This window comes from Macaca mulatta, chromosome 10, assembly GCF_049350105.2.
Source record: "Macaca mulatta isolate MMU2019108-1 chromosome 10, T2T-MMU8v2.0, whole genome shotgun sequence".
NCBI classification, from domain to species: Eukaryota; Metazoa; Chordata; class Mammalia; order Primates; family Cercopithecidae; genus Macaca; species Macaca mulatta.
In genome coordinates, this window is record NC_133415.1 from 7732957 (window position 1) to 7760027 (window position 27071).

General features: G+C 39.0%; 1 protein-coding gene across 2 annotated transcripts in view; it reads left to right on the top strand.

Moving 5' to 3' along the window:
- EFCAB6 (EF-hand calcium binding domain 6) overlaps window positions 1-27071 on the top strand; it is a 306925-nt gene that overhangs the window by 87793 nt on the left and 192061 nt on the right. For both annotated transcript variants that reach the window (XM_001108976.4, XM_077949368.1), the window contains 2 exons: window positions 15145-15269; window positions 20474-20622. In XM_001108976.4, coding sequence (XP_001108976.4) covers window positions 15145-15269; window positions 20474-20622 — 274 coding nt within the window. The remainder of the gene's footprint in view (window positions 1-15144; window positions 15270-20473; window positions 20623-27071) is intronic.

Genomic DNA, 27071 nt, shown 5'->3' on the forward strand with positions numbered 1-27071 from the left:
AGTTGAACAATGAGAATACATGGACATAGGGAGGGGAACATCATACACTAGGGCCTGTCATGGGGTGGGGGGCAAGGGGAGGGATAGCATTAGGAGAAATACCTAATGCGTATGGGGCTTAAAACCTAGATGATGGGTTGATGGGTGCACCAAACCACCTGGCACATGTATACCTATGTAACAAACCTGCGTGTTCTGCACATGTATCCCAGAACTTAAAGTATAATTTAAAAAGAAAAAAAAAAAAACTTCTTGAAGCCGAGCAGATGCTGGTGCCATGCCTGTACAGTCTGCAGAACCATAAGCCAAATGAGCCTCTTTTCTTTATAAATTATCTAGTCTCAGGTATTCCTTGATAGCAATGCAAAGCAGACTAATAAGGTTTATAATATACATCTTTGATTAATCAGAACCTACCTCTAAGTACTATTATAGTGATTCATGTGCAGTTTATGGACCTTACAACAGTGTTTTCCCAATTCTTCTCTCCTATCCTTTGTTATATTGCTGCCCTACATTGTACTTTTACATACACCATAAACACGTAATACATTGCTATAGCTCCTGTTGTTCCACTGAGATTTCCTATCTGTTCACTCAGTATAAATATGTTTTCTTTTACATTCTCAAACACTGTTATTTTACAGTTTTAAGAACTTTTAAATGCTTAATTTTTTTTTCTTTTTGGGACAGGGTCTTGCTGTGTTGTCCAGGCTGGAGTGCAGTGTTACAATCATAGCTCATTGCAACCTCAAACCCCTGGGCTCAAGTAATCTTCCCACCTCAGCCTCATGAGCAGCTAGGACCACCGGCATGCCACTATGCCTGGCTAATTTTTAAAATTATTTTTTGTAGAGATGGCATCTCACTATCATGCCCAGGCTAGTCTCAAACTCCTAGCATCAAGTGATCCTCCTGCCTCACTCAGCCTCCCCAAATGCTGGGATTACAGGCATAAGCCACTGCACTTGGCTGCTTTAAACTTTTTATCTGCTAATTCCAACATCTAGCTTATCTCAGGGTTTGGGTTTTAGAACTTTTTTTTCAACATTATACCATAAGAAGTAAGGGGTTGGTCTTTATTGATGACCTTTTTTCTTGAATGTGAATCACAGTTTCCTGAGGTTTTTTTTCTGTCTCATAATTTTGAAATTTATTCTGGATATAGTAAATTTCTATAATTTTACATTATAGAAACTATGGATTCTATTATGTTCTGAAGATTTGTTTGTTTGTTTTAGCAGCCAGTTTACTTGACTGTATTCAAACTCTAAACTTTGTCGTCCTGGAGGTGGGAAATCTTTGTTTTATTATTTTCCCCCTAGAGGGGCAGCTTGGTGTCTTCTCTGCACATCTGTAGTTCAGGAGTTGGCCAGAGATTTGGGCAAAGTTTACTCACAGATATTGGAGACCCCCCTTTATGCCTCTCTTCTTTTTAGGTTTTCTCTCTGTGCCTTCTGGCCACCGTGGGAGGCCTGAACTCTGTTTTCCAATTCCTAAAACTGGTAAGAGCCTGCATTTATATCCAAATTCTAGCCACTTAGCATGATTCCAGCTGGGGCCTGCCCTCAGGCAAAAAGCCAAATCACAAGAAACTCACTGCGTAAGATTTCATTTTTCCAAGTGCCAGCTTCAGTTTATATCTGCTTTCAGTTGCTCCCCAGGGCCTCCAGATAGTGTTCTGTTTATATTTTGCCCAGAGTTTTAAATGTTATCTGCTGGGAGGGTTGTATGAGCTAATCCACCAAAATTGGAAGCAAAACTTTCTGTCTACTCATAGTCAGTTTCTTTTTGCTTCAATTTATGCTGGCTTTTTTTTTCTTGTTGAATTTTTACATTTTTTCATTTGCTTATTTCTTTAGATATTATAAGAAGGTAAGTTCTAGAATGCAATTTCGGTTTTGCTATGGACATCTCTTTTTGTTTTTGCATTTTATCAATAATTGGCAGCAGATTTTTAATAATGTGTTATTTTATGTATTCCCAAGACATAAATGAAAGGCATCTTTGATTTGATCCAATGTAAGCTATATATCCAGTCATTCTGTATATTCCTGTTTTTGCAGCATTAGCTTACATTCTCATTGCTGCCTCCTAACTGGTACCACAGTCTAAAGCCTATTGGCCCATCCCAGTTGTCTTCTATCCTCTATTCATTGTAAAATAAAATCTTAGTTCCATCCTGTTTTTCCCATTGAATACTTATCCTATAACTTTTATCATTGAAATTCAAATCCTCCAGTTAGGAGGCAAAACCATTTTGTGGATGTTCCAAATTAAAGATGTGGTAGTTTGGGGTTATGGGGCATATAATATTAAATCTGTACCTTGAGGCTGTCAAGACAGAGGCCTGTTTATTGGTGTGTAGTAGGAAAGGCTGAATTGCTGACACTAGCTGCTCATCTTCCCCGCTGCCATCCTACCAGTTCAAAACCTTTAGCCCCAGTGTGTCAATCTCATGGTGTCAGCATATTCTTTCTGGGTTGGTGTAGTGGTTTGAATGTTAGCCCCCTCCAAAACTCATGTTGAAACTTAATCCCCACTGTAACAGCATTAAGAGGTGGGGTCTTTAAGAGGTGATCGAGTCATGAGGGCGCTGCCCCCGTGAATGGATTAATGGGTTATCACAACAGTGAGTCTGTTATAAAAGTCAGTTTGGGCCAGGCGCAGTGGCTCACCCCTGTAATCCCAGCACTTTGGGAGGCCAAGGCGGGTAGATCTCTGGGAGTTCAAGACCAGCCTGACCAACATGGAGAAACCCCGTTTCTACTAAAAATACAAAATTAGCTGGGCGTGGTGGCACATGCCTGTAATCCCAGCTATGCAGGAGGCTGAGGCAGGAGAATCACTTGAACCCAGTAGACGGAGGTTGTGGTGAGCTGAGATCGCACCATTGCACTCCAGCTTGGGCAACAAGAGTGAAACTCTGTCTCAAAAAAACAAAAAACAAAAAAATCCAGGTGCGGTGGCTCACGCCTGTAATCCCAGCACTTTGGGAGGCTGAAACGGGCAGATCACGAGGTCAGGAGATCGAAACCATCCTGGCTAACACGGTGAAACCCCGTCTCTACTAAAAGTACAAAAAAATTAGCTGGGCGTGGTGGTGGGCACCTGTAGTCCTGGCTACTTGGGAGGCTGAGGCAAGAGAATGGCGTGAACCCGGGAGGCGGGGCTTGCAGTAAACTGAGATCGCGCCACTGCACTCCAGCCTGGGTGACAGAGCAAGACTGTGTCTCAAAAAAGAAAAAAAAAAGCCAGTTTGGCTATCAACGTGCCTCTCTCTTGCCCTGTGATGCTTTCTTCCATGTTACAACACAGCATGAGGACCTCAGAAGCCAGCCAGGTGTGGTCCATTGACCTTGGACTTTCCAACTTCCAGAACTGTAAGAAATAGATTTGTTTTCTTTGTAAATTACTTAGTCTCAGGTATGTAGTAATAGCAACATAAAAAGGACTAAGATAGAAAATTGATACAGAGAAGTGGGGTTGTTGCCATACAGATAACTGGAAATGTGGAAGCAACTTTGGAACTAGGTAATTGGCAAAGGCTGGAAGTATTTGGAGGAACAGGCTAGAAAAAGCCTAGATTACCTTGAGCAAAGCATTATGGGTGATTCTGGTGAGGCTTAGAAGAAGTGAAGACAAGAGAAAGTCTAGAGCTTTTAAGAGATTACTTAAGTGGTTGTGACCAGAATGTTGATAGAAATATGGATGGTAGGCGGGGCACAGTGGCTCATGCCTGTAATCCTAGCACTTTGGGAGGCCAAGGCAGGCAGATCATTTGAGGTCAGGAGTTTGACCTGGCCAACATGGTGAAACCCCGTCTCTACTAAAAATACAAAAAGAATTAGCCGTGCGTGGTGGCGTGTGCCTGTAATCCCAGCTACTTGGGAAGCTGAGGCAGGAGAATCACTTGAACCCAGGAGGCAGAGGTTGCAGTGAGCCAAGATCGTGTTACTGCATTCCAGCCTGGGAGACAGAGCAAGACTCCCTCTCAAAAAAAAAAAAAAGGAAAAAAAAAAAAAAAAAGAAATATGGGCAGTAAAGACCATTCTGACAAGGTCTGAGATGGAAATGAGGGACAAAGTACTGGAAACTAAAGTAAAGGCCATCCTTGTTATACAGTTGCAAACTTGACTGTATTGTATCTATGCCATAGGGTGCTGTGACAGGCTGAGCTTGAGAGTGCTGAACTAGGATATCTGGTGAAAGAAATTTCTAAGCAGCAAAGTGTTCAAGGTGCTGCTGCATGGTTACTTTTGGCCACTTGCAGTGAGATTTGGAAGCAAAGGGATGACAAAGATAAAACTTACAATCCTGAAGGAAGTGCAGCCTGGCCACATGCAGGATGAAAAAGCATGTTGATGAGAACAGAATAAGGATGTGGCTGAGTGACTCATTGTTAAACAGATGAGCATAAATAGAAAGGACCCTCCCATCACAGACCCAAAGCTGTAGGCAGGCAGAATGTTTTTTGACAATTACCCTAAAGAGCCTACTCGATGGGCTTGCTGCCCAGGGCCACCTCTGAACTCTGCCCCCGACATTCTGGTGCAGGGCTCCTTGGCCTCAGCTGTGGGTTAGGTGCTTCTCTGAAAAGTACAAGCTGTAAAGCTTGGTGGCAGCACACTGTGGCTCAAGTGGGCCCAGATATGGCTTATGCCACAGCTCTGGAAGGTGCAAGTAGTAAGCCTTGACACTATCTATGAGGCGCTAATCCTGCAGGTGTGCCGAATGTAAGAGCTGTAGCAGCATAGTGGGCTCCACCTTTCGGATAGATCTTAGAGGATGTACCAGAAAGGCTGAGGACACAGGTGGACGGTTGTTGCAGGAGTGAAGTCACTGCTGAGAGCCCCTACTAGGGCAATGCTGAGTGGAGATGGGGGGTCAGAGCTAGAGCAAGCCTCAAGACTCCAGAACTCTGTAGCCACTAGCAGCATGCAATGTCCATGTGGAAAAGCTGTAGACAACAGTGTGCAGCTCCAACCCATTAGAGTGGAGTCATAGGCTAAGCTTAGCAATGCCACAGGGCAGGGTTGCCCATTGCCTTTGGGGACTGTTCCTGTTCTTTTTCTCCACCATGTTTTGACACAGCACAAGGCCCTTATCAGAAGTCGCCCCATGTGGCTGTCCAATCTTGAACTGGAACCATGAGCTAAATAAACCTCTTTCCTTGTAAGAGAGATTCTGTAAGAGATATTCCTTGTATCAGATATTCTGTTACCGCAACGCAAAATGGGCTAAGACAGTTGGATTGTGATGGAAATAGTTTTATTTGAACCAGGGATTGGCTACTTTGAATTCCCCCCTTACTAACTTGTTTAGAAAAAGCCAAAAAGCCAATGAATCCAGACAGGCCCCAGGGTATCAACCAAACAAAGAAAATACAGGCATATCTGTGTGTGTGCTGACTGTTCCACCAACTGGCCATTCCCCAGCTCTCTCATTCCCTTCAGGTCTCCCTATTCCCTGCTACTCAACAATATTAAAAGTATGCCAATTAACAGCCCTACAATTGTCTGTAAGTGTTCGAGTGACAGGAACTCAGTTTGAGTCAAAAGCTGGAAATGACTAAGCTTGGTAAGGAAGGAATGACGAAAGCCAAGATAGGTCAAAAGCTAGGCTTCTTGTGCCAAACAATCAGCCAAGTTGTAGATGCAAATAAAAAGTTCTTGAAGGAAATTTAAAGTGCTACTCCAGTGAACACGCGACTATTAAGAAAGTGAAACAGCCTTATTGCTGATATGGAGAAGGTTTGAGTGGTCTGTATTGAAGACCAAAGCAGCCACAACATTCCCTTACACCAATGCCTAATCCGGAGCAAGGCCCTAGCTCTCTTTAATTCTATGAAGGCTGAGAGAGATGAGGAAGCTGTAGAAGAAAAGTTGGAATCTAACAGAGGTTGGTTCATGAGGTTGAAGGAAAGAAGCCATCTCCATAACATAAAAGTCCAAGATGAAGCAGCAAGTGCTGATGGAGAAGCTGCAGCAAGTTATCCAGAAGACTTAGTTGAGATCACTGATGAAGGTGGTGGCTGTGCTAAACAGCAGATTTTAAACAAAATAGCTTTATATTGGAAGAAGATGCTAGTTAGGACTTTCTTGAGCTAGAGAGTAGTCAATGCCTGGCTTCAAAGTCTCAAAGAACAGGATGACCCTCTTGGGAGGGGCTAATGCAGCTAATGACTTTAGGTTGAAGCCAATGCTCATTTACCATTCTGAAAATTCTAGGGCTGTTAGGAATGATGCTAATTTTACTCTGCCTGTGCTCTGTAAATGGAACAGCAAAGCCTAGATGGCAGCACATCTGCTTACTGCATGATTTACTGAATATTTTAAGCTCACTGTTGAGACCTACTACTCAAAAAAGATTCCTTTCAAAGTATTACTGTTCATTAATAATGCACCTTGTCACCCAAGAGATCCGATGCAGATGTACAAGGAGATTAATGTTGTTTACATGCCTGCTAACACAATATCCATTCTGCAGCCCATGGATCAAGGAGTAGTTTCAACTTTCAAGTCCTATTATTTAAGAAATGCATTTTGTAAGTCTACAGCTGCTATAAATAGTGATTCCTCTGATGAATCTAAGAAGAATATTGAAAACCTTTTGGAAGGGGTTCATCATTTTAGATGCCATTAGAACATTTCTGATTCATAGGATGAGGTCAAAATATCAACATGAATAGTAATTTGGATGAAGTTTATTCCAACTCTAATGGATGACTTTAAGGGGTTCAGGACTTCAGTGGAGGAAGTAACTGCATATGTAGTGGAAATAGCAAGAGAACTAGAATTAAAAGTGGAGCCTGAAGATGTGACTATATTGCTGTAATCTTTTGATCAAACTTTAAGGGACGAGTTGTTTCTTATGGATGAGCAAAATAAGTGGTTTCTTGAGATGAAATCAACTCCTGGTAAAGATGCTGTGAACATTGTTAAAATGACAACAAAAGGTTTAGAATATTAGATGATCTTAGTTGGTAAAGCAGCAGCAGAGTTTGAGAGGATTGACTCCAGTTTTGAAAGAAATTCTATTGTGACTAAAATGCTATCAAACAGCATCACTTGCTACAGAGAAACCTTTCATGAAAGAAAGAGTCTATTGATGCGGCAAACTTTACTGTTCTCTTATTTTTTAAAATGTCCAGTGGCTCATGCCTATAATCCCAGTACTTTGGAAGGGTGACGTGGGAGGATTGCTTGAGGTCAGGAGTTTGAGACCAGCCTGGGCAACATAGCAAGACCCTGTATCCACAAAAAATAACAACAAAAAAAAATTAGTTGGGCATGGTGGTTCATGCCTGCAGTCCCAGCTACTTAGGAGGCAGAGGCAGGAAGATCACTTGAGCCCAAGGGTTCGAGGCTGCAGTGAGCTGTGATGGCACCCACTGCACTCCAGCCTGGGTAAGAGAGCAAGAGCCTGTCTCTAAAAACAAACAAACAAAAAATCTCAAAAAACTGCCATAGCCACCCCATCTTCAACCATCACCCTGATCAGTCAGCAGCCATTAACATCAAGACAAGACCCTCTACCAAGAAAAAGATTATGACTCACTGAAGGCTCAGATGATGATCAGCATTTTTTCACCATATTTTAAAATTAAGGCATGTACATTGTTTTTTTCAGACATAAGATATTACACTTAATAGACAGTACAGTATCATGTAAACATAACTTTTATCTGCATTGGGAAGCCAGAACATTCACATTATTTTTTTGTTTTATTCACTTGACCATAGTGCTCTAGAACAGAGCAAAGGTTGCCTGTGGTGCTGTCCAGAGCAGTGCAATGGTCATTTCTAGGTTTTGATTTATCTTCTAATTCCTTCTTTTTTTTTTTTTTTTTTTTTTTGAGACGGAGTCTCGCTCTGTCGCCCAGGCTGGAGTGCAGTGGCGTGATCTCGGCTCACTGCAAGCTCCGCCTCCCGGGTTCACCATTCTCCTGCCTCAGCCTCCCGAGTAGCTGGGACTACAGGCGCCCACAACCGCGCCCGGCTAATTTTCTGTATTTTTAGTAGAGATGGGGTTTCACCGTGGTCTCGATCTCCTGACCTTGTGATCCGCCCGCCTCGGCCTCCCAAAGTGCTGGGATTACAGGCGTGAGCCACCGCGCCCGGCCCTAATTCCTTCTTAAGTCATGAAGAAGTTGATCCTTCTATCTCACTGACCCAGCTTCCTTGATCATATTTGTTCAGTTGTTTCTCTCTCTCTTACGTTTATCTTTCCAGTCATTTTGGTTATTTGAATCATATTTTCCAGTAGATTCCTCAGCAAATCACCATGGAAACAATATTCTTTGATTTCTTACATAATCATGTTTGTCTGTGGCCTTAATACTTGAAAAATCCAGGCCAAGTGCAGTGGATCATACCTGTAATCCCAGCATTGTGGGAGGCCAAAGTGGCCAGATGGCTTGAGCCCAGGAGTTTGAAACCTGCCTGGGCAACATGGCGAAACCCCGTCTCTACTGAAAATACAAAAATTAGCCAGGCGTGGTGGTGCATGCCTGTAACTCAGGAGGCTGAGGCAGGAGAATCTCTTGAACCCAGGAGGTGGAGGTTGCCGTGAGCCCAGATCATGCCACTTCACTCCAGCCTGGGAGACAGAACAAGACTCTGTCTCAAAAAAAAAAATTTTATTTTTCTGGATGTAAGATCCTTACCTCAAATTGTCTTTCCTTAAGTATCTTAGAAATCCTTATCCATTATCTGATGATATAAACTTTTGTGGAGGAAGAGTTTGATGACAATCGGATTTTGTTTTCCTTATTCATAATTTGATCTTTTTGTCTGGATGCCCTGATAATTTAAAAAAATGTAAAACCCAATACATTTTGCTAGACTATGTCATGATATTAGGTACTTATGGTTGATTGATTCCCTGAGTACATTGTGTACTATTTAGGTTTTCATCTGAGTCTCTTTTTTAAAAAAAAATTCAACTTTTAGATACAGGGGTACGTGTACAGGCTTCTTACACAGGTATATTACACCCAAGTAGTGAGCATAGCACCCAATAGGTAGTTTTTCAATCCACATCCTCTCCATTTCTCCTTCTCCAGTAGGCCCTGCTGTCTGTTATTCCCATGCTTATATCCATGTGTATTCAATGTTTAGCTCCCACTTATAAGTGAGAACACGCAGTGTTTAGTTTTCTGTTCATGTGTTAGTTCGCTTAGAATTGTGGCCTTCAACTCCATGCATGTTGCTGCAAAGGACATGGTTTTATTCTTTTTTATGGCTGTGTAGTATTCTGTGGTATATCCATATTACATTTTCTTTATCCAATCCACCACTGATGGGCGCCTATGTTGATTCCATGTCTTTGCTCTGGTGAATGAACAATGAACATATGAGTGCATGTGTCTTGTTGGCTTAATAATCTATCTTCCACTAGATATATATGCCCAGTAATTGGATTGCTGGGTTGAATAGTAGCTTTGTTTTAAATTCTTTGAGAAATCTCCAAACTGCTTTCCACAGTAGCTGAACTGATTTACATTCCCACCAACAATGCCTAAGTGTTCCCTTTTCTCTGCAGCCTTGCCAGCATCTGTTGTTTTTTGACTTTTTTTTTTTTTTTTTTTTTGAGACAGAGTCTCATCAGGCTGGAGTGCAGTGGCGCAATCCCGGCTCACTGCAACCTCTGCCTCCCGGGTTCAAGTGATTCTCCTGCCTTATCCTCCCAAGTAGCTGGGACTATAGGTGCACGCCACCACGCCTAGCTAATTTTAGTTTTTTTTTTTTTTTTAAGTAGAGATGGGGTTTCACCATGTTGACCAGGATGGTCTCAATCTCTTGACCTCATGATCTGCCCACCTCGGCCTCCCAAAGTGCTGGGATTACAGGCATAAGCCACCACGCCCCACCTTTTTGACTTTTTAATAATAGCCAATCTGATTGGTGTAAGATGGTATCTCATTGTGGCTTCAATTTGCATTTCTCTGATGATTAGTGATTATAAGCATTTTTTCATATGTTTGTTTGCCATGTACATGTCTTCTTCTTTTGAGAAGTGTCTGTTCATGTCCTCTGCCCATTTTTCAATGGGGCTATTTGTTTTCTGCTTGTTGATATTGTGTTTAAATTCCTTATAGATTTTAGATATTAGGACTTTGTCAGATGCATACTTTTCAAATATTTTCTCCCATTCTGTAGGTTGTCTGTTTATTGATAAGTTTCTTTTGCTGTGCAGAAAAGTTCTTTAGTTTAAGAAGGTCCTGCTTATCAATTTTTATTTTTGTTGCAATTGCTTTTGGGGACTTAGCCAAAAATTCTTTGCCAGGGTTGATGTTGAGAAGGGTATTTCCCAGTTTTTCTTCTAGATTTTTATAGTTTGAGGTCTTCCATTTAATTCTTTCATCCATCTTGAGTTAATTTTTATGTATGGTGAAAGGTAAGGGTCCAGATTCATTCTTCTGCATCTGGATAGCCTGTTATCCCAGTACTATTTATTTAATAGGGAGAACTTTCTCCATTGCTTATTTTTGTCTGCCTTGTCAAAGATCAGATGTTTTAAGTGGGTGACTTTATTTCTGAATTTCCTATTCTGTTCCGTTTGCCTATGTGCCTATTTTTTTACCAGTATCATGCTGTTTTGGTTTCTATAGTCTTATAGTGTAGTTTGAAGTTGGGTAGAGTGATGCCTTCAGCTTTGTTCTTTTTGCTTAGGATTGCTTTGGCTATTTGAGCTTTGGGTTTTGTTTTGTTTTGTTTTGTTTGTTGTTCCATATGAATTTTAGGATAGCTTTTTCTAATTCTTGAAGAGTGACGTTGGTAGCTAGATTGGAATTGCATGGAATCTGTTAATTGCTTTGGGCAGTATGGCCATTTTAATGATACTGATTCTTTCAATCCATAAGCATAGAATATTTTTCCACTTATTTGTGTCATCCCTAATGTCTTTCAGCAGTGTTTTGTACTTCTCCTTGTAGAGATCTTTCACCTCTTTGGTTAGCTGTATTCTCAGGTATTTTATTTTCTTTGTGGCTATTGTACATGGGATTGTATTCTTGATTTGACTCTCAGTCTGGACATTATTGATGTATAGAAATGCGACTGATTTTTGTACATTGATTTTGTGTACTGATACCTTGCTAAAATGATTTATCAGTTCTAGTAGACTTTTGGCAGAGTCTTTAGGGTTTTCCAGATATAGAATCATATTGTCAGCAAAGAGAGATAGTTTGACTTCTTTTTATCCTATGTGGGTGCCTTTTCTTTCTTTCTCTTGCCTGATTCTTCTGGCTAGGACTTCCTCTTTAATTTCCTGAATTGTGATTTTTAGTATTTTTTCCATTCCATTGTTTCGTTTTCTTCTCAGTGATTCATATCATGTGTATTGGATCTTTTGGATCCCCCATCCAAAAGATAGGATCTTTTTCCCCCCTCTCTTCTCTTCTATACCGTAACTTCCTCACAAGTCCTTCTTCCTCCCTTTTTTCTTACTTTCTTCCTCCCTCCCTTCCTCTCTCTTTTCCTCCCTCTCTCCCTTCTTTGTTTCCTTCCATGATATAACTTTTATTTCACCTTCTATTACTATTGTGTTTATTTGCTCTTGTGTTTCTTTTAGTTTAGTCTTCATTTCTTACTTTATTTTATTTTTAGAGACAAGGTCTTGCTCTGTCACCCAGGCTGGAGTGCAATGGTATGATCATAGCTCACTGCAGCCTTGAACTCCTGGGCTCAAGCAGTTCTCCTGCCTCAGCCTCCCTAGTAGCTTGGACCACAGGTACATGCTACTGTGCCTGGCTAATTTTTTTTAAAATCTTTTGTAGAGACAGGTTCTGCTTTGTTGCCCATGCTGGTCTTGAACTCCTGGCTTCCTGCCTCGGTCTCTCAAAGTGCTGGGATTACATATGTAAGCCACTGTGCCTAGCTTAGTCTCCTTTCCTTTCCTTTTTCCTTTCCTTTCCTTCATCCCAGCCTAATCTTCATTTCTGAAATGATTTTTTTTCAGCTTTATTGAGATACAATTGACGAGTTAACATTGTATATATTTAAGATATACAATGTGATGATTTGATGTTCATATGCGTTGTGAAATGTTTATTATAATAAATTAGTTAACACCTCCATCACCTCACATGGATACCTTTTTTTGTGTGTGGTGAGAACACTTAACATCTATTCTCTTAGCAAATTTCATGGTGACTATTAGTTAATAATACAACGTTTTATACCTGACATGTTTTTTGTAATATGCTCCTGATTTCTGTCATCTAAGTTCTGAGTTTTCTGACTCTGATTGATACTGCTCCATGACTCCTATCATTGAAACAGTATTATGAATCAATACGTAGCTAATACATTCTGAATATCTACCAAGTGCCAGGCATGTACCTCTATCAGCTCATCTAATCCAGGTAGCAATTCCATGACAAAGGTACTGTTTTCTATCTCTTCTTGCAAATAAGGAAACAAAAGCACACCACTGCATAGCTAGTAAGTGGCAGAGCCAGTCAGCAAATTTTTTTGGGGAAAATATGTTATATAAGAACAAATTACCAAGAGCTGGTTAGAGGTTTGATGCTGTTTTCACCTCTATAAGAGAGTCGCTAGTTCATATATTTGCAGAAACCTTTTATCTCTGGCTTTTCTAAATATGGAACAATGTACTCTATTAATTTTGCGAACTTCTGTTTTGGTTCCATTTGTGTTCTCAATAAGCCAGCACTATCTTGCTTATGAAAAGCACCATCTATTTGGGCACGTGAAGAAAGATGCTGGGGAGCAGATTTCCTTTCGCCTGCAGTGAACGTAAACCACACTGTAAGCTTTGGATTGCTTCTCTACCCAGTTTCACATCAGGTAGCATCATCCTTCAGAGGAAATTTTGAGAAAATCAGAAGGTTGCAGGAATTATCAAGCTGCCTTGGAGAATGAAAGCTGGTAGAATTGTGGTGAGAGAGGCGTCACTGAATACACCGTACTGAGTGCTGTCACTCAGTGCTGTCAGCCTGTGAGAGCAGCCACAGGGCATGTGCACAGACCTGCGGGCCGGGAGCTCCCCAGGGCAGGCCTCATACCCTAACCCCTTCTCCACCCTTCTGATCCAGACATGTTGTTTAAACAGAGCCCCAGTGGGCTTCCTGAGATGTGCCATGAGAGCACCAGTGTTACAGGTGGACTGAGAACAGGATGTGTCCAAGAGGGGCTGGAGGCCTCTGTGTGCTGGACCATTTCAGGTCCCACTTCTGTGACACGGCTTCCTCATCTTTCAGCGAGGGCCCTCGCAGCTCGAATGTCCTGAGACCCCAGGTTTCAAATGCCCAAGCCCACTGTGGCTGTAGAATTCCAGACCAAGACCAAATTTGTTGTTATTAAATTATTATTATTATTGCTATTATTTGAGATGGAGCCTCTCTCTGTCACCAGGCTAGAGTGCAGTGGCATGATCTCAGCTCACTGCAACCTCCGCCTTCCAGGTTCAAGCAGTCCTCCTGACTCAGCCTCCCGAGTAGCTGGGACTATAGGAGTGTGCCGCTATGCCCAGCTCATTTTTGTGTTTTCAGTAGAAACGGGGTTTCACCATGTTGGCCAGGTTGGTCTCAAACTCCTGACCTCAGGTGATCTGCCGGGCTTGGCCTCCCAAAGTGCTGAGATTACAGACATTAGCCACTATGCCTGGCCATGACCAAGTTCTAAAGACCAGCTTTGTCTTTTATTGTATAGAGGGATCTTTTTTTTCTCTCCTTTCTCTTTTTTGGAGCTAGGAAATGGAATTCCAGATGACTGGCAGTTTGTTAACTGCAGCTGAATTAAGTGTGCTTAATTTGGCTGAAGCGTATTTGCAGACATTTTAGGAAATAAATCTGGGAAACCATTTGTGATTCTTTGCAGTCAACTTTGAGAAAGAAAATGGCTATATTTTAGATTTATTTCATTCTCTTTTGTTATAAAAATAATACATGCTTGTTTCAAAAAAGCCAGAAAACAAAAACACTAAATAACAATCCCATATAATTCTACTACCTGAATCCTACCACTGTATTCTTTTTCACGTAGTATCCTCTCAGATTTTGTTTCTGATGCTTACATGGATGGATGGACGGATGGATGGATGGATGGATGGATGGATAGAAAGATATACAACATAAGTGTTAAAATGAAATTATGCTAATTATTCCTTTAAAATCATGAGGCAATATATAGCAAAGAACATTTTCCACATCTGTTAATTTAGACATGTATCTTTGTTTTTAAAGTCTGTGTAGTATTTCATAGGCTTGATGAACCATTCATTTATAAAATTCATCTTCTATGAATGGGCATTTAGATTGTTTCATTTTTTTCTCTTATAAAGAAAAGTGCAGAAAATATCCTTATCCATGTGAATTCGGTGAGTGGCCCTATTATTCTATGAGTACAAAGCTCTAGAAAAGGATTTAAGCATATTCAAGTACCAAGTTTTTATACACAAGCCAGAACTGGTTCTTATTATTCCCTTTACTCCTTGCCTATTTGACAAGTAGAAAAAAAATGTTAACTTGTTTTAATTAGACTTTAAAAATTATCAATGAGCTTGAGTAGTCCATATATTTATTGGATGCTTTAAAATTCTTTTTATGTGAATTATCTGTCTATAACCTTAGTCTACTGTTCTATTGGATGTTTATTTTATTGATTCATAAGAGCCACTCATATATTATGAAAATTAACCTGTATTTCTTATGGATATTAACAATAGTTCTTCTCCGCTCATTATTTTTTCACGTTAACTTGTGGCTTCTTTTTTAACCAAACAAAAATCAAGTATTTATGTTGTCAGACTTATCCTTTATTTAAATAAATTCTGGCTTTAGTGTTTTCCTTGGCAAGGCTTTCTCACACAGAGATTATGTAGTATGTAACAGTCATCTTAATTTTCTTCTATTTTTATGGTTTTATTATTCTATTTAGTGTACATTTCACTCTATCTAGTGTTTATCCTAGAGTAAGATAGTGAGTAGATGATTACTTTCATTTTTTCCAAAATGTTTAGCCAGTTATTTCAACACCATTAATCAGATGGTTCATCATTTTCTTGGTTTATTCAAGCCTTACTTTTTTACCAAACAGGTAATGATTAAAATGTAACAATATTTAAATGTTTAACCTTTGACAGTGTTGATAAGCTAAAGCTATTTTGTTTCAATAGCGGTCTCATTGGAGAATCAACAAGCCAAAAATTCCAAAAAGGAGCGTTTGCTCAGTTCTGCATCATCTGAAGATACCTGGAGAAACTACTCCTTGGATGAAATTGAGAGGAACTTTTGTCTAGAAGTAAGATGTTTTCCTAAGCCACAGTTACCTACAGAGTAAACACAGCAAAGTAGACAATATGGAAAACTATTAGGTTTACACATTATTTCTAAAATTTGTTTCGATCCTACCTATGTCTCCCCCAATACTAAGACCCCTCCTACCTCCCAATAACAGCAATACATTGATCATCGATAATAGTGATGGTGATGTGAAATTAATTTTTAAGTACATCCTTTGTGCTACTCACATACTAACTCTAATAAGACGTATAAAGAAATAATGCAACTTTATAGAGTAATGTAAAGGAAAACATGAATAAGTGAAGAAGTCTTTTCTGATTCTTGGTTTGGAAGATTTGGTATTAATGCCCGTTGTTCCTATATTAGGATATATATTTTTTCTTTTGAAAAATTATAATAGAGGACTTATTCTACACATATAAATTATTTTATTAAGGCATAATAACTAAGACAATATGGCATTGGTGCAGCAATGGACATTCAAATGGATTTAAAAGGATAGTTGGCTAATGAACCACTCTTTATATGTGAACTTAGCCTGTGATGTGAAGCATTTCAATAAAGTGTAGTGAGAGAGGCTTATTTGGTAATTATTATTGAGATAATTTGCTATCCAGCCATTTTGGGGAATGAATCTTATAACCTTCCACTCTTCACCAAAAATAAATACTATCCTCATCAACGATTTAAATTTAAGTAATGTGGGTAAACATTTGTTAATCTTGAAATTTAGAATCTCTTATAAGCATGAAGTAAAGCCCAAAAGCCTTAAAGAAAAAGACTGATAAAATTTAACTTCAGAAAAATGAAAAATCCTTTATACAGCAAAACTTTGTATAAACATATGATAAACTTGGCACAATATGTGCAACATAAATGACAGATGAATAATTCCCAACATTCATAAAACTTTTACATATTATTAATATAAATGTTCAATAGATGGATGTCAATGCAGGAAGAACTCACAAGGCCAGGGTCGATAAGATTGTTGGAGAAGTGAGCACTGTCATATTTGTGGGTAATTTGGTTAAATTTGTTTTCTCTAGTTGTTGTTAATGACTTTCTTGTTTTCATAAAAACATGACCATTGCAAAAAAAATGTAAGCAATTCTAAAAAGTACAAAGAAGAAAGTAATAAACTATTCACAATCCACCACCCAGAAAGAATCAAAGGCAACATTTGGTGAACATAATTCTGGACCTCTCTTTATTCGTGTATGGAAGGACGGCTGTATCAGTGGGTAGGTGGAGACATAGATAGAAATAATTTTATAAGAAGAGGATCATACTCCTTTTTAAAAATAAAACGTATTTAATTTAAATTTCCCAGAAGAAAAGGAAATGTGACCGTCACCATCATAATTAACTCTTTTCTGGGATGTTGCCTGTGCTTTCCTGGTGGTCTGTTCAGTCTTCACAGCAGCCCCATGAGCAGCGAGTGCACTGTGATCATCCCAGCTGAGGACGCTGAGGCACGAATAGGTTAAATGAGTCCAGCTGAGTCCTGGGGCTGAGTGTAAACAGCCCACACAGTGCAGACATATCCAGTCCCTGCCCTTAACCCTGCAACACTGTCCTCAAGGGAAAGCGGAGACACTTCTGAACTCTGGGTGAACATTTCTTTCCCACAAGACATATGAGGTCCCCAAAGGGACTTTGAGGTGAGAAAAGAGATTTAAAAAGCTCTGAAGAGCTGGAGAAACTATGTTTTTGAAGGATGTTTCCATTTCAGACAGTATAGGCTGGCTTTCTGCTATGAAACTCAAAGTGACGGGCACTGGTTTCTTCCTACGCCTCCCTCCCACCCCACCATTTTTGCTCTTTATAGTTTGTCCTTAGCTGAGTTTATAATATTTATATTCTGTTCCGTTGCCATCATTCCCCCTGTTGTTTTGACTTTGTTTGATATTTGCATGAATTTAATGTGCATCACGACAGTGCAGCACTGATCACAGTTTATCCCTCTCAGAGTCCTTTATTTTGATTTATTTTTTGGTTGGCTGGATTTCATTGTCAAGTAATTTCCTTAAGAAAGGCCCATGGGTGCCTTATTCCCTTTGTTTTTTTCATAGTTGAAACTATGTGCCTTTTGCTTTTATACTTGAACAGCAAGTTGGGTGGCTATAATCCTTCCATCATGCTTTCTTTTCCTTGTAATGTTGTAAATATTTTTTCCATTGTCTTCCAGCATTGGTTGTTGCTGTGAAAATAACCTGGGGTCAACCAGATTTCTTTCCCCCTTGTAGGTGGTTTCTTTTTTTACCTGGATTCCTGAAGCTTTTTTTTTTTTTTTTTTTTCCTTGATCCTTGAAATTTACAAAGCAAAAAGGAGCTATATCTTGGCGTGGAGCGTTTTGACAAAGTTTCCTGGAACACAGTGTGATGTACAGATTCAGTTCTTCCTTTGTTTCAGGAAAATCAATGTGGTAGCAAGCAATGGATACTGTGCCATAGTACTAAAATCATCTCCTCTCTCTCCATTCCTCCTTCTTCCTTCCTTCCACAGTAGTCCCTGTTATCCTTATATTGGATCATCTTTGCCTCTCCTTGATAGCTGTCATCTTCTCTCAAGTTGATTTAATTCTTTTGTCCCTTTCCTCTGCTTCATTGAGATTCTTCCACGGCACTCCTTTAATACTAATTTAAATCTCATCCTTGCCTCTTATTCTTGCTGTGTCTAATTTATTAGTTCCTGTAATGGTGCTATTTTTGTTTTCTATTTTCTTAGCTTAGAAATATTCCTTCTCTTCTCAATGAAAATTTCTAAAAAGTTATTTTATCATTTTCAAGATTTTCTTTTAATTAATTGATTTTCTAATTTAGTTCCTTTTTGTGACATGAAATTTTTGCAGGGGATGTGTTCATATTCTTTCATATTCTGTCTTCTTCGTTCTGGGTTCTTTGTCTTTGCCTGACCCTTCTTTCTCTTTTTCCCGTCATATGTTGGCATAGTTGCAAAACCATTTATTTTCATCCTGTTTGTACTCAGGATGAGATTCACTCATATTATGGGTATAGCCGTGTTATCATTTTCACTGCTGTACAGTTTCCCTTATCTAAATATTTTATAAGTTATACATTCTCCCTATGGACGGATCTTTGGATTGCTTCCTGTTGTATGCCAATCCAAACAGTGCCACCATAAGTGGTCGTAAGCTTAGGTTCTGGTCCACAGGTGCCAAGGCTTCTCTGGGAATTACACCTAGGAGTGGAGTTGTGAGCTGGGTTGTAGAGAACACGCCCCTCAGGCTCAATGTACGGTAGCCTATTGCTTGCCACTATATTGATTTACACTCCCACCAGAAGCACGTGAGCACTCCTGCCGTTCCACGTTCCCTCAGCACTTGGTACTGCTAAGCTTGTACATTTCTGCCAGTCTGATGCAGATGAAATGCTATCTCAGCTATAATTTTTGTTTATTTCACTTTTTACTAATGTGTTGAACAGCTTTTTATATTTTATAACTTTTTATAACTTTTTGATAAAAATATATCCACTTTTAATAAATATTTATTGAGTGCCAACCACATGCCAATAATGTGCTTCATTCTAGATAATTATTTGTGAACAAAACAGATACGATCTCTGCTTGTATAGAGATCACATTACCTTGTATCAGGGAGAGAGTTATTAAACTAGTAAAAAGTCATGAATACAATTTTTTTTGGTGGAATGATGAAAAAGACCAGGGTGTTATGAGAGAGAATAACAATAGGGACCTCATTTAGATTTAAGATCAAGGAAACATTTGTAAAAACTAAACATACGAAGATGGAAATTGGATGTACCCTTGGCTTTTCCATCAAGAATATGATGGTATGTGAAGGTGAGACTACCAGGTATTTTTATTTCCTTCTTTATACTTTGCTGAATTGCTTGCATTTTTTAAACAAAGGCTTGTACTTTCTATATAAACAGTAACAATGAAAATTTCTAAAAAGTTGTATTTGTCACAAAGACAGTATTTCGGTTTCATACCTTACCCTTTTTCTAAAAGCTCTTGATCATCGCAGAAACACTCTCCTGAAGAAAAAAAAAGTATGGAAAACCAAATGTCATTAAGACATTAAAAATGGGTTTTATCAATCCAGTAACAGCACTAAGCCCCCGCTCCACGCCAGGCTCTTGCCTCTTGCTTCTCTCTGCAAGTCTTCCCCCAGGCAGTGTGTCAGATGCCGCCCACCTCCCTGAAAGAGAGATGGACAAAGTTAGCTGCACTTTGGGTGAATGTTATGCAACTTTCTAAGAAGCTTAGGTCCTTTCTAATAAACTTAGATCTCTCAATATTTTTATTAAAGATGTTTCCTTTTAGATACCAATATTCCTATACACACTAAGGAACATTTAGTGATTCTGCTGCTTATTCCTTTAGTGGATCGAGATCCTTGTACATACATTTCCATGTTGCAGCCGCTCTTTAAGAAAGTAACCTTTTGTACCAAGTTGTTGGTGATTTTGTTTATCTTCTTATCCCAGTTAGCAGGAAAAAATTGAATTCAGACAAAGTGGGATGGTTGAAGATACTGGAGAATATTGTTATTACTCAATAATAAACAGCAGGAAAACCTTTGGAAATAAAACCAATCTTCACAGTATTTTTATGAGTCATATAAAAATCAGTGGTTAACCCACGTTACTGCATTTTAGAAGCCCCATAAGCAAGCTTGTTCACCCAGGTTCTTTGTAATTCCTCATTTAAAAAAAGAATGATTAAAGAAATGTCCAATGTATATTCTGTTTATGCAGTCCTTATATGAATAATTTTCCTTACTGTAAAAGCTACTTGTATTTTTAATAAAATATTACCAGCTTTTTTGTTTGATTGGCCTGACTTAATCAGGAGAAGCATAGCGTGGGCTCACAGTAGGGAAAAGCTTGAAAGGATATTAAGGAAGATGTATCAAACCGGCAGATCCAGCAAGTATTTTTAGCTCTGAAATTTGAGGTGGAGCTCTTCTATGTGCTGTTTTTCCCTGGGAAACGTGTCTGCCTTGTCACTTGAGTAGCTGTGACTGGGAATACTGTTTTGTAGTGAGCTCATCAATTAAACATTTGAAGTTCAGTACATGCCATAGTAACCTTTTTGATCAGTTTTTGGAGAGAAAAATGTGAAGAGGTTTTTGGTAAAAATAAAATGGTTGAATAGCTCCATGAAGTTGATATTTATGAATGCCACACTCTAATTTCAATTTATTACAGCTTTCAAAGTCCTACGAAAAGATTGAAAAGGCCCTCAGTGCAGGGGACCCCTGTAAAGGTGGCTACGTGTCTTTTAATTATCTAAAGATTGTCCTGGACACCTTTATATACCAAATACCAAGAAGAATTTTTATCCAGTTAATGAAAAGGTGAGAGTCTCATTGTTTCCTTGATATTTTTTCCCCAAACGTCAACCGTAAGAATAAGGCACAGCTTCGTTTATTTTTTATTAATGTTTTAGACTTTTTATTACTGAAAATTTAAAACGTATACAGAAGTAAAGAGAATAACATAGTGAATCCATGAATGTACCCACTACCCAGCTTCAACAGTCGTCAAATCTTGGCCAATTATTTCATTTGTATTCCTGCTCATTTTCTTCAACCCCAGATATTTCTGAAATAAATACCAGATAGCATATTTCCCTCTCTCTCTAAAAAATAAGAACTATTTTTAGAAACAAGGTGAAAATACAGTTTTCACATCTAATAGAGTTATCAATCATATTGATAAATATCCAGTCAAGGTTCAAATCTAACTGCTTGCCTCATGTTTTCTAATTTAAATTTATTTAAGTCAGGATCCAAATTAAGTCTGTAGTTACAACTGGTTGATTTATCACAATTCTTTTTAGAACTATAGCCCTCCTCTCCAGTTTTTAATTTTAGAAGTAATCTGGATTATTCGTTATGGGGACTTTCTTACAATCTGGATTTGACTGCTTGTAACCCACAGTGACATTTAACATGTTCCCTGTCTCCCTCCCCTAACTCCCTACCCTAAATTGATAGTTAGATATAGATGTACAGACCCATGTTCATTGTGTGTGTGTGGGGGGGGGGGGGGAAGTACTTCTTATAGTGGTTTTCCTTAGAATTTTCTTGTGTTCTAAACTTATAAAGTCTAAAGTTAATAATCAGTATTTCTACTGTCTTGAATGAAAAAGCACCTTCACCTTCCGTTTTGTCATTGACGTGGGCTTTGCTTCTGCCTGGTTTTGATGGGACCTGCGTTCATGACTGCTGTTTTTTTGACTCATGCCTGTTTAGGTTTCCCCATAATTACCGTTTGTTTGCTCATCACTGCCTCACAAACCCCACTCCTTTCTTCTGGAGTCAGTTTCCTGAGGTGTATCCTTTGGTAATCCTTTTGGCAAGGTCCTGTGAGTGTTTAGTTCAGTCTTTGTTTTCAGAAATATCTTCATTTTGCCCTACTCTTTAATGAAAACGTAGCAGGGAACAGAATTCTTGTTTGAGAATTATCTCCTCTTAGTACCATGAAGGTGCTCTTCACGGTCTTCTGGCCTCTGCTGTTGCTCTGAGGTTCTGCTGTTTGTCTGTCATTCCTTTATAGGTGATTTCTTATTTAAGATTTTGTTTCTTTTGGTTACTTTACAGTTTCCCTGCCATGTATCTTGGTATAGATGTCTATTTAACCTTCCCACACTCCTGCTATTGCAATCTGAGAATTTGTATTTTTCAGAGTTTTTGAACGTTCTCAGCTATGATTCTTTGAATATTGTCTCCACTCCATTCTCACTGGTCTTTTCTTCTGGAACTCCTATTACATTACATAAATATTGGGTCTTCCCATTTCATTCTTCATGTCTCTTAAACTGTCTTTTATATTTTTCTTGTTTTTATCTCTTGGCTGCATTTTGGCTATTTTTCTAGGATCGATTTTGGTTCACTGCTATGCCAAATCTACTCCCAGTCTTGCGCAATCACAAGTTTTCTAACCCCAAATGGGCATTAAAACTGTATTCCCTTTGAGCCTACACTAGATTTCAGGGTTGCTGTTAACACATACGGGCTTGATAAAGCCTTGGGCTCTTGTTGCAACAGCTCACGTTCTTACTGTCCTTGACTTGGGTCCTTCCTTGCTCCTAATACGTATGGATTTCCCTTTCTTGGTTTCCACTTCAGCTCTGAATTTAAAATCATTTTGTTGATAGATTTATTCCAGTCTTTTTACTTATTTATTTATTCCACAGACTGGAGGGAGGTCCAGTGTTGCCAAAGGCCTCCTTTAATGTGTTCATGCTGGCTGGGAAGTTAGCAATGCCTCTTATAGTAAACAGAACTGAGATGAACCTTCGAGGGCTAAATAGGAGTTTCTGACACGGACACATTGGAAAAAGGCGTTCCATCCAGAGAAAGCAAACAGCACTTTCAAAAGAGCTGGTTTGATTGGATCATGATCAATTGTTTGGGCACTTTATACATCAGACTATTTAACTGTTTGACTGCCAACTAGGCCTTTAGGTTCTTTATAATTTTGCATATGTTTGCCCAGTCAGTCAGTAAATAATTCTTGAGCAATTATTATATACCAGGCACTGTGCTAGACACCAAAGACTCATTGGAGAATAAGAAAGACATGATAGCTGCCCTCAAAGAACTGTGCCTGCTGGTGGGGGAGACCAGTACAAAGCAAACCTATGAATAATAAGCTAGAATATGCAATGTGATTCGTACTGGAAGGAATCAGCAGGGGACTACAATGGAGAATAACAAAGAGGAACTGCTTCTAATTCAGTGTTCTGGAAAGGCTTCTATGAAAAGGTGAGAGGCAGGAGGAGCAGCCACAGGAAGAACAGTGGGAGGAACCTCCCAGGAGCAAGCCCCTGGATCCAAGGACTGCCCCAGGTGGTGTGTTCTGGGGCTTGGCAGAAGCCAGGGTTCCTGGAGCCAAGTTGGCAATTAAAAAATATTTTCTATTTCTTCATGATTCAGTCTCAGAAGGTTGTATATGTCTAGTTTTTTTCATTTATTCTAGGTTATTCAATTTTTTGGCATATAATTGTTCATAATAGTCTCATATGATCCTTTGTATTTCTGTGGTATCAGTTATAATATCTCCTCTTTCATTTCCTTTTATCTTAGTCTAGGTAAAGATTTGTTTATTTTGTTTATCTTTTCAAAAAACCAACCCTTACCTTTGTTGGTCTTTTGTTTTTCTAGTCTCTAGGTATCTTATTTCTGCTTTGATCTTTACTATTTCTTTCCTTCACTGGCTTAGTTTGCTCTTTTTTTTCTATTTCCTTGTGGCATAAGTTTCAGTTGTTTATTTGGGATCTTCTTGTTTGGTGTAGGCATTTATTGGTATAAACTTTCCTCTTAGAATTGCTTTTGCTGCATCCCACATATTTTAGTATATTGTGCTTCCACTTTCGTTTGTCTTAAGATATTTTAAAATTTCCACTGTACTTTCTTTTTTTTGTTTGTTTGTTTTTTGATTATACTTTAAGTTCTAGGGTACATGTGCACAACGTGCAGGTTTGTTACATATGTATACATGTGCCATGTTGGTGTGCTGCACCCATTAACTCATCATTTACATTAGGTATATCTCTTAATGCTATCCCTCCCCTCCTCCCCACAATAGGACCCGGTGTGTGATGTTCCCCTTCCTGTGTCCAAGTGATCTCATTGTTCAATTCCCACCTATGAGTGAGAACATGCGGTATTTGGTTTTCTGTTCTTGCGATAGTTTGCTGAGAATGATGGTTTCCAGCTGCATCCATGTCCCTACAAATGACACGAACTCATCCTTTTTTTATGGCTGCATAGTATTCCATGGTGTATATGTGGCACATTTTCTTAATCCAGTCTGTCACTGATGGACATTTGGGTTGATTCCAAGTCTTTGCTATTGTGAATAGTGCCGCAATAAACATACGTGTGCATGTGTCTTTATAGCAGCATGACTGACAATCCTTTGGGTATATCCCCAGTAATGGGATGGCTGGGTCAAATGGTATTTCTAGTTCTAGATCTTTGAGGAATTGCCACACTGTTTTCCACAATGATTGAACTAGTTTACAATCCCACCAACAGTGTAAAAGTGTTCCTGTTTCTCCACATCCTCTCAAGCACCTGTTGTTTCCTGATTTTTTAATGATTGCCGTTCTAACGGTGTGAGATGGTATCTCATTGTGGTTTTGATTTGCATTTCTCTGATGGCAAGTGATGATGAGCATTTTTTCATGTGTCTGTTGGCTGTATGAATGTCTTCTTTTGAGAAGTGTCTGTTCATATCCTTTGCCCACTTTTTGATGGGGTTGTTTGTTTTTTTCTTGTAAATTTGATTGAGTTCTTTATAGGTTCTGGATATTAGCCCTTTGTCAGATGAGTAGATTGCAAAAATTTTCTCCCATTCTGGCGGTTGCCTGTTCACTCTGATGATAGTTTCTTTTGCTGTGCAGAAGCTCTTTAGTTTAATTAGATCCCATTTGTCAATTTTGGCTTTTGTTGCTGTTGCTTTTGGTGTTTTATACATGAAGTCCTTGCCCATGCCTATGTCCTGAATGGTATTACCTAGGTTTTCTTCTAGGGTTTTTATGGTTTTAGGTCTAACATTTAAGTCTCTAATCCATCTTGAATTAATTTTCGTATAAGGAGTAAGGAAAGGATCCAGTTTCAGCTTTCTACTTATGGCTAGCCAATTTTTCCAGCACCATTTATTAAATAGGGAATCGTTTCCCCATTTCTTGTTTTTGTCAGGTTTGTCAAAGATCAGATGGCTGCAGATGTGTGGTATTATTTCTGAGGGCTCTGTTCTGTTCCATTGGTCTATATCTCTGTTTTGGTACCAGTACCATGCTGTTTTGGTTACTGTAGCCTTGTAGTATAGTTTGAAGTCAGGTAGCATGATGCCTCCAGCTTTGTTCTTTTGGCTTAGGATTGTCTTGGCAATGCAGGGTCTTTTTTGGTTCCATATGAACTTTAAAGCAGTTTCTTCCAATTCTGTGAAGAAAGTCATTGGTAGCTTAATGGGGATGGCATTGAATCTATAAATTACCTTGGGCATTATGGCCATTTTCACAATATTGATTCTTCCTATCCATGAGCATGGTATGTTCTTCCATTTGTTTGTGTCCTCTTTTATTTCACTGAGCAGTGGTTTGTAGTTCTCCTTGAAGAGGTCCTTTACATCCCTTGTAAGTTGGATTCCTAGGTATTTTATTCTCTTTGAAGCTATTGTGAATGGGAGTTCATTCATGATTTGGCTCTCTGTTTGTCTGTTACTGGTATATAAGAATGCTTGTGATTTTTGCACATTGATTTTGTATCCTGAGACTTTGCTGAAGTTGCGTATCAGCTTAGGGAGATTTTGGGCTGAGACAGTGGGTTTTTCTAAATATACAATCATGTCATCTGCAAGCAGGGACAATTTGACTTCTTCTTTTCCTAACTGAATACCCTTTATTTCTTTCTCTTGCCTGATTGCCCTAGCCAGAACTTCCAACGCTATGTTGAATAGGAGTGGTGAGAGAGGGCATCCCTGTCTTGTGCCAGTTTTCAAAGGGAATGCTTCCAGTTTTTGCCCATTCAGTATGATATTGGCTGTGGGTTTGTCATAAATAGCTCTTATTATTTTGAGATACTTTCCATCAATACCAAATTTATTGAGAGTTTTTAGCATGAAGGGATGTTGAATTTTGTCAAAGGCCTTTTCTGCATCTATTGAGATAATCATGTGGTTTTTGTCTTTGGTTCTGTTTATATGCTGGATTACGTTTATTGATTTGCATATGTTGAACCAGCCTTGCATCCCAGGGATGAAGCCCACTTGATCATGGTGGATAAGCTTTTTGATGTGCTGCTGGATTCTGTTTGCCAGTATTTTATTGAGGATTTTTGCATCGATGTTCATCAGGGATATTGGTTCATCAGGGATATTGGTCTTTTTTTGTTGTATCTCTGTCAGGCTTTGGTATCAGGATGATGTTGGCCTCATAAAATGAGTTAGGGAGGATTCCCTCTTTTTCTATTGATTGGAATAGTTTCAGAAGGAATGGTACCAACTCCTCCTTGTACCTCTGGTAGAATTCGGCTGTGAATCCGTCTGGTCCTGGACTTTTTTTGGTCGGTAGGCTATTAATTATTGCCTCAATTTCAGAGCCTGCTATTAGTCTATTCAGGGATTCAACTTCTTCCTGGTTTAGTCGTGGGAGAGTTCAAGTGTCCCAGAAATTATCCATTTCTTCTAGGTTTTCTAGTTTATTTGCGTAGAGGTTTTTATAGTATTCTCTGATGGTAGTTTGTATTTCTGTGGGGTCGGTGGTGATATCCCCTTTATCATTTTTTATTGCATCTATTTGATTCTTCTCTCTTTTCTTCTTTATTAGTCTTGCTAGCAGTCTATCAATTTTGTTGATCTTTTCAAAAAACCAGCTCCTGGATTCATCGATTTTTTTGGAGGGTTTTTTTGTGTCTCTATCTCCTTCAGTTCTGCTCTGATCTTAGTTATTTCTTGCCTTCTGCTAGCTTTTGAATGTGTTTGCTCTTGCTTCTCTAGTTCTTTTAATTTTGATGTTAGGGTGTCAATTTTAGATCTTTCCGGCTTTCTCTTGTGGGCATTTAGTGCTATAAATTTCCCCCTACACACTGCTTTAAATGTGTCCCAGAGATTCTGGTATGTTGTATCTTTGTTCTCATTGGTTTCAAAGAATGTCTTTATTTCTGCCTTCATTTCGTTATGTACCCAGTAGTCATTCAGGAGCAGGTTATTCAGCTTCCATGTAGTTGAGCGGTTTTGATTGAGTTTCTTAGTCCTGAGTTCTAGTGTGATTGCACTGTGGTCTGAGAGACAG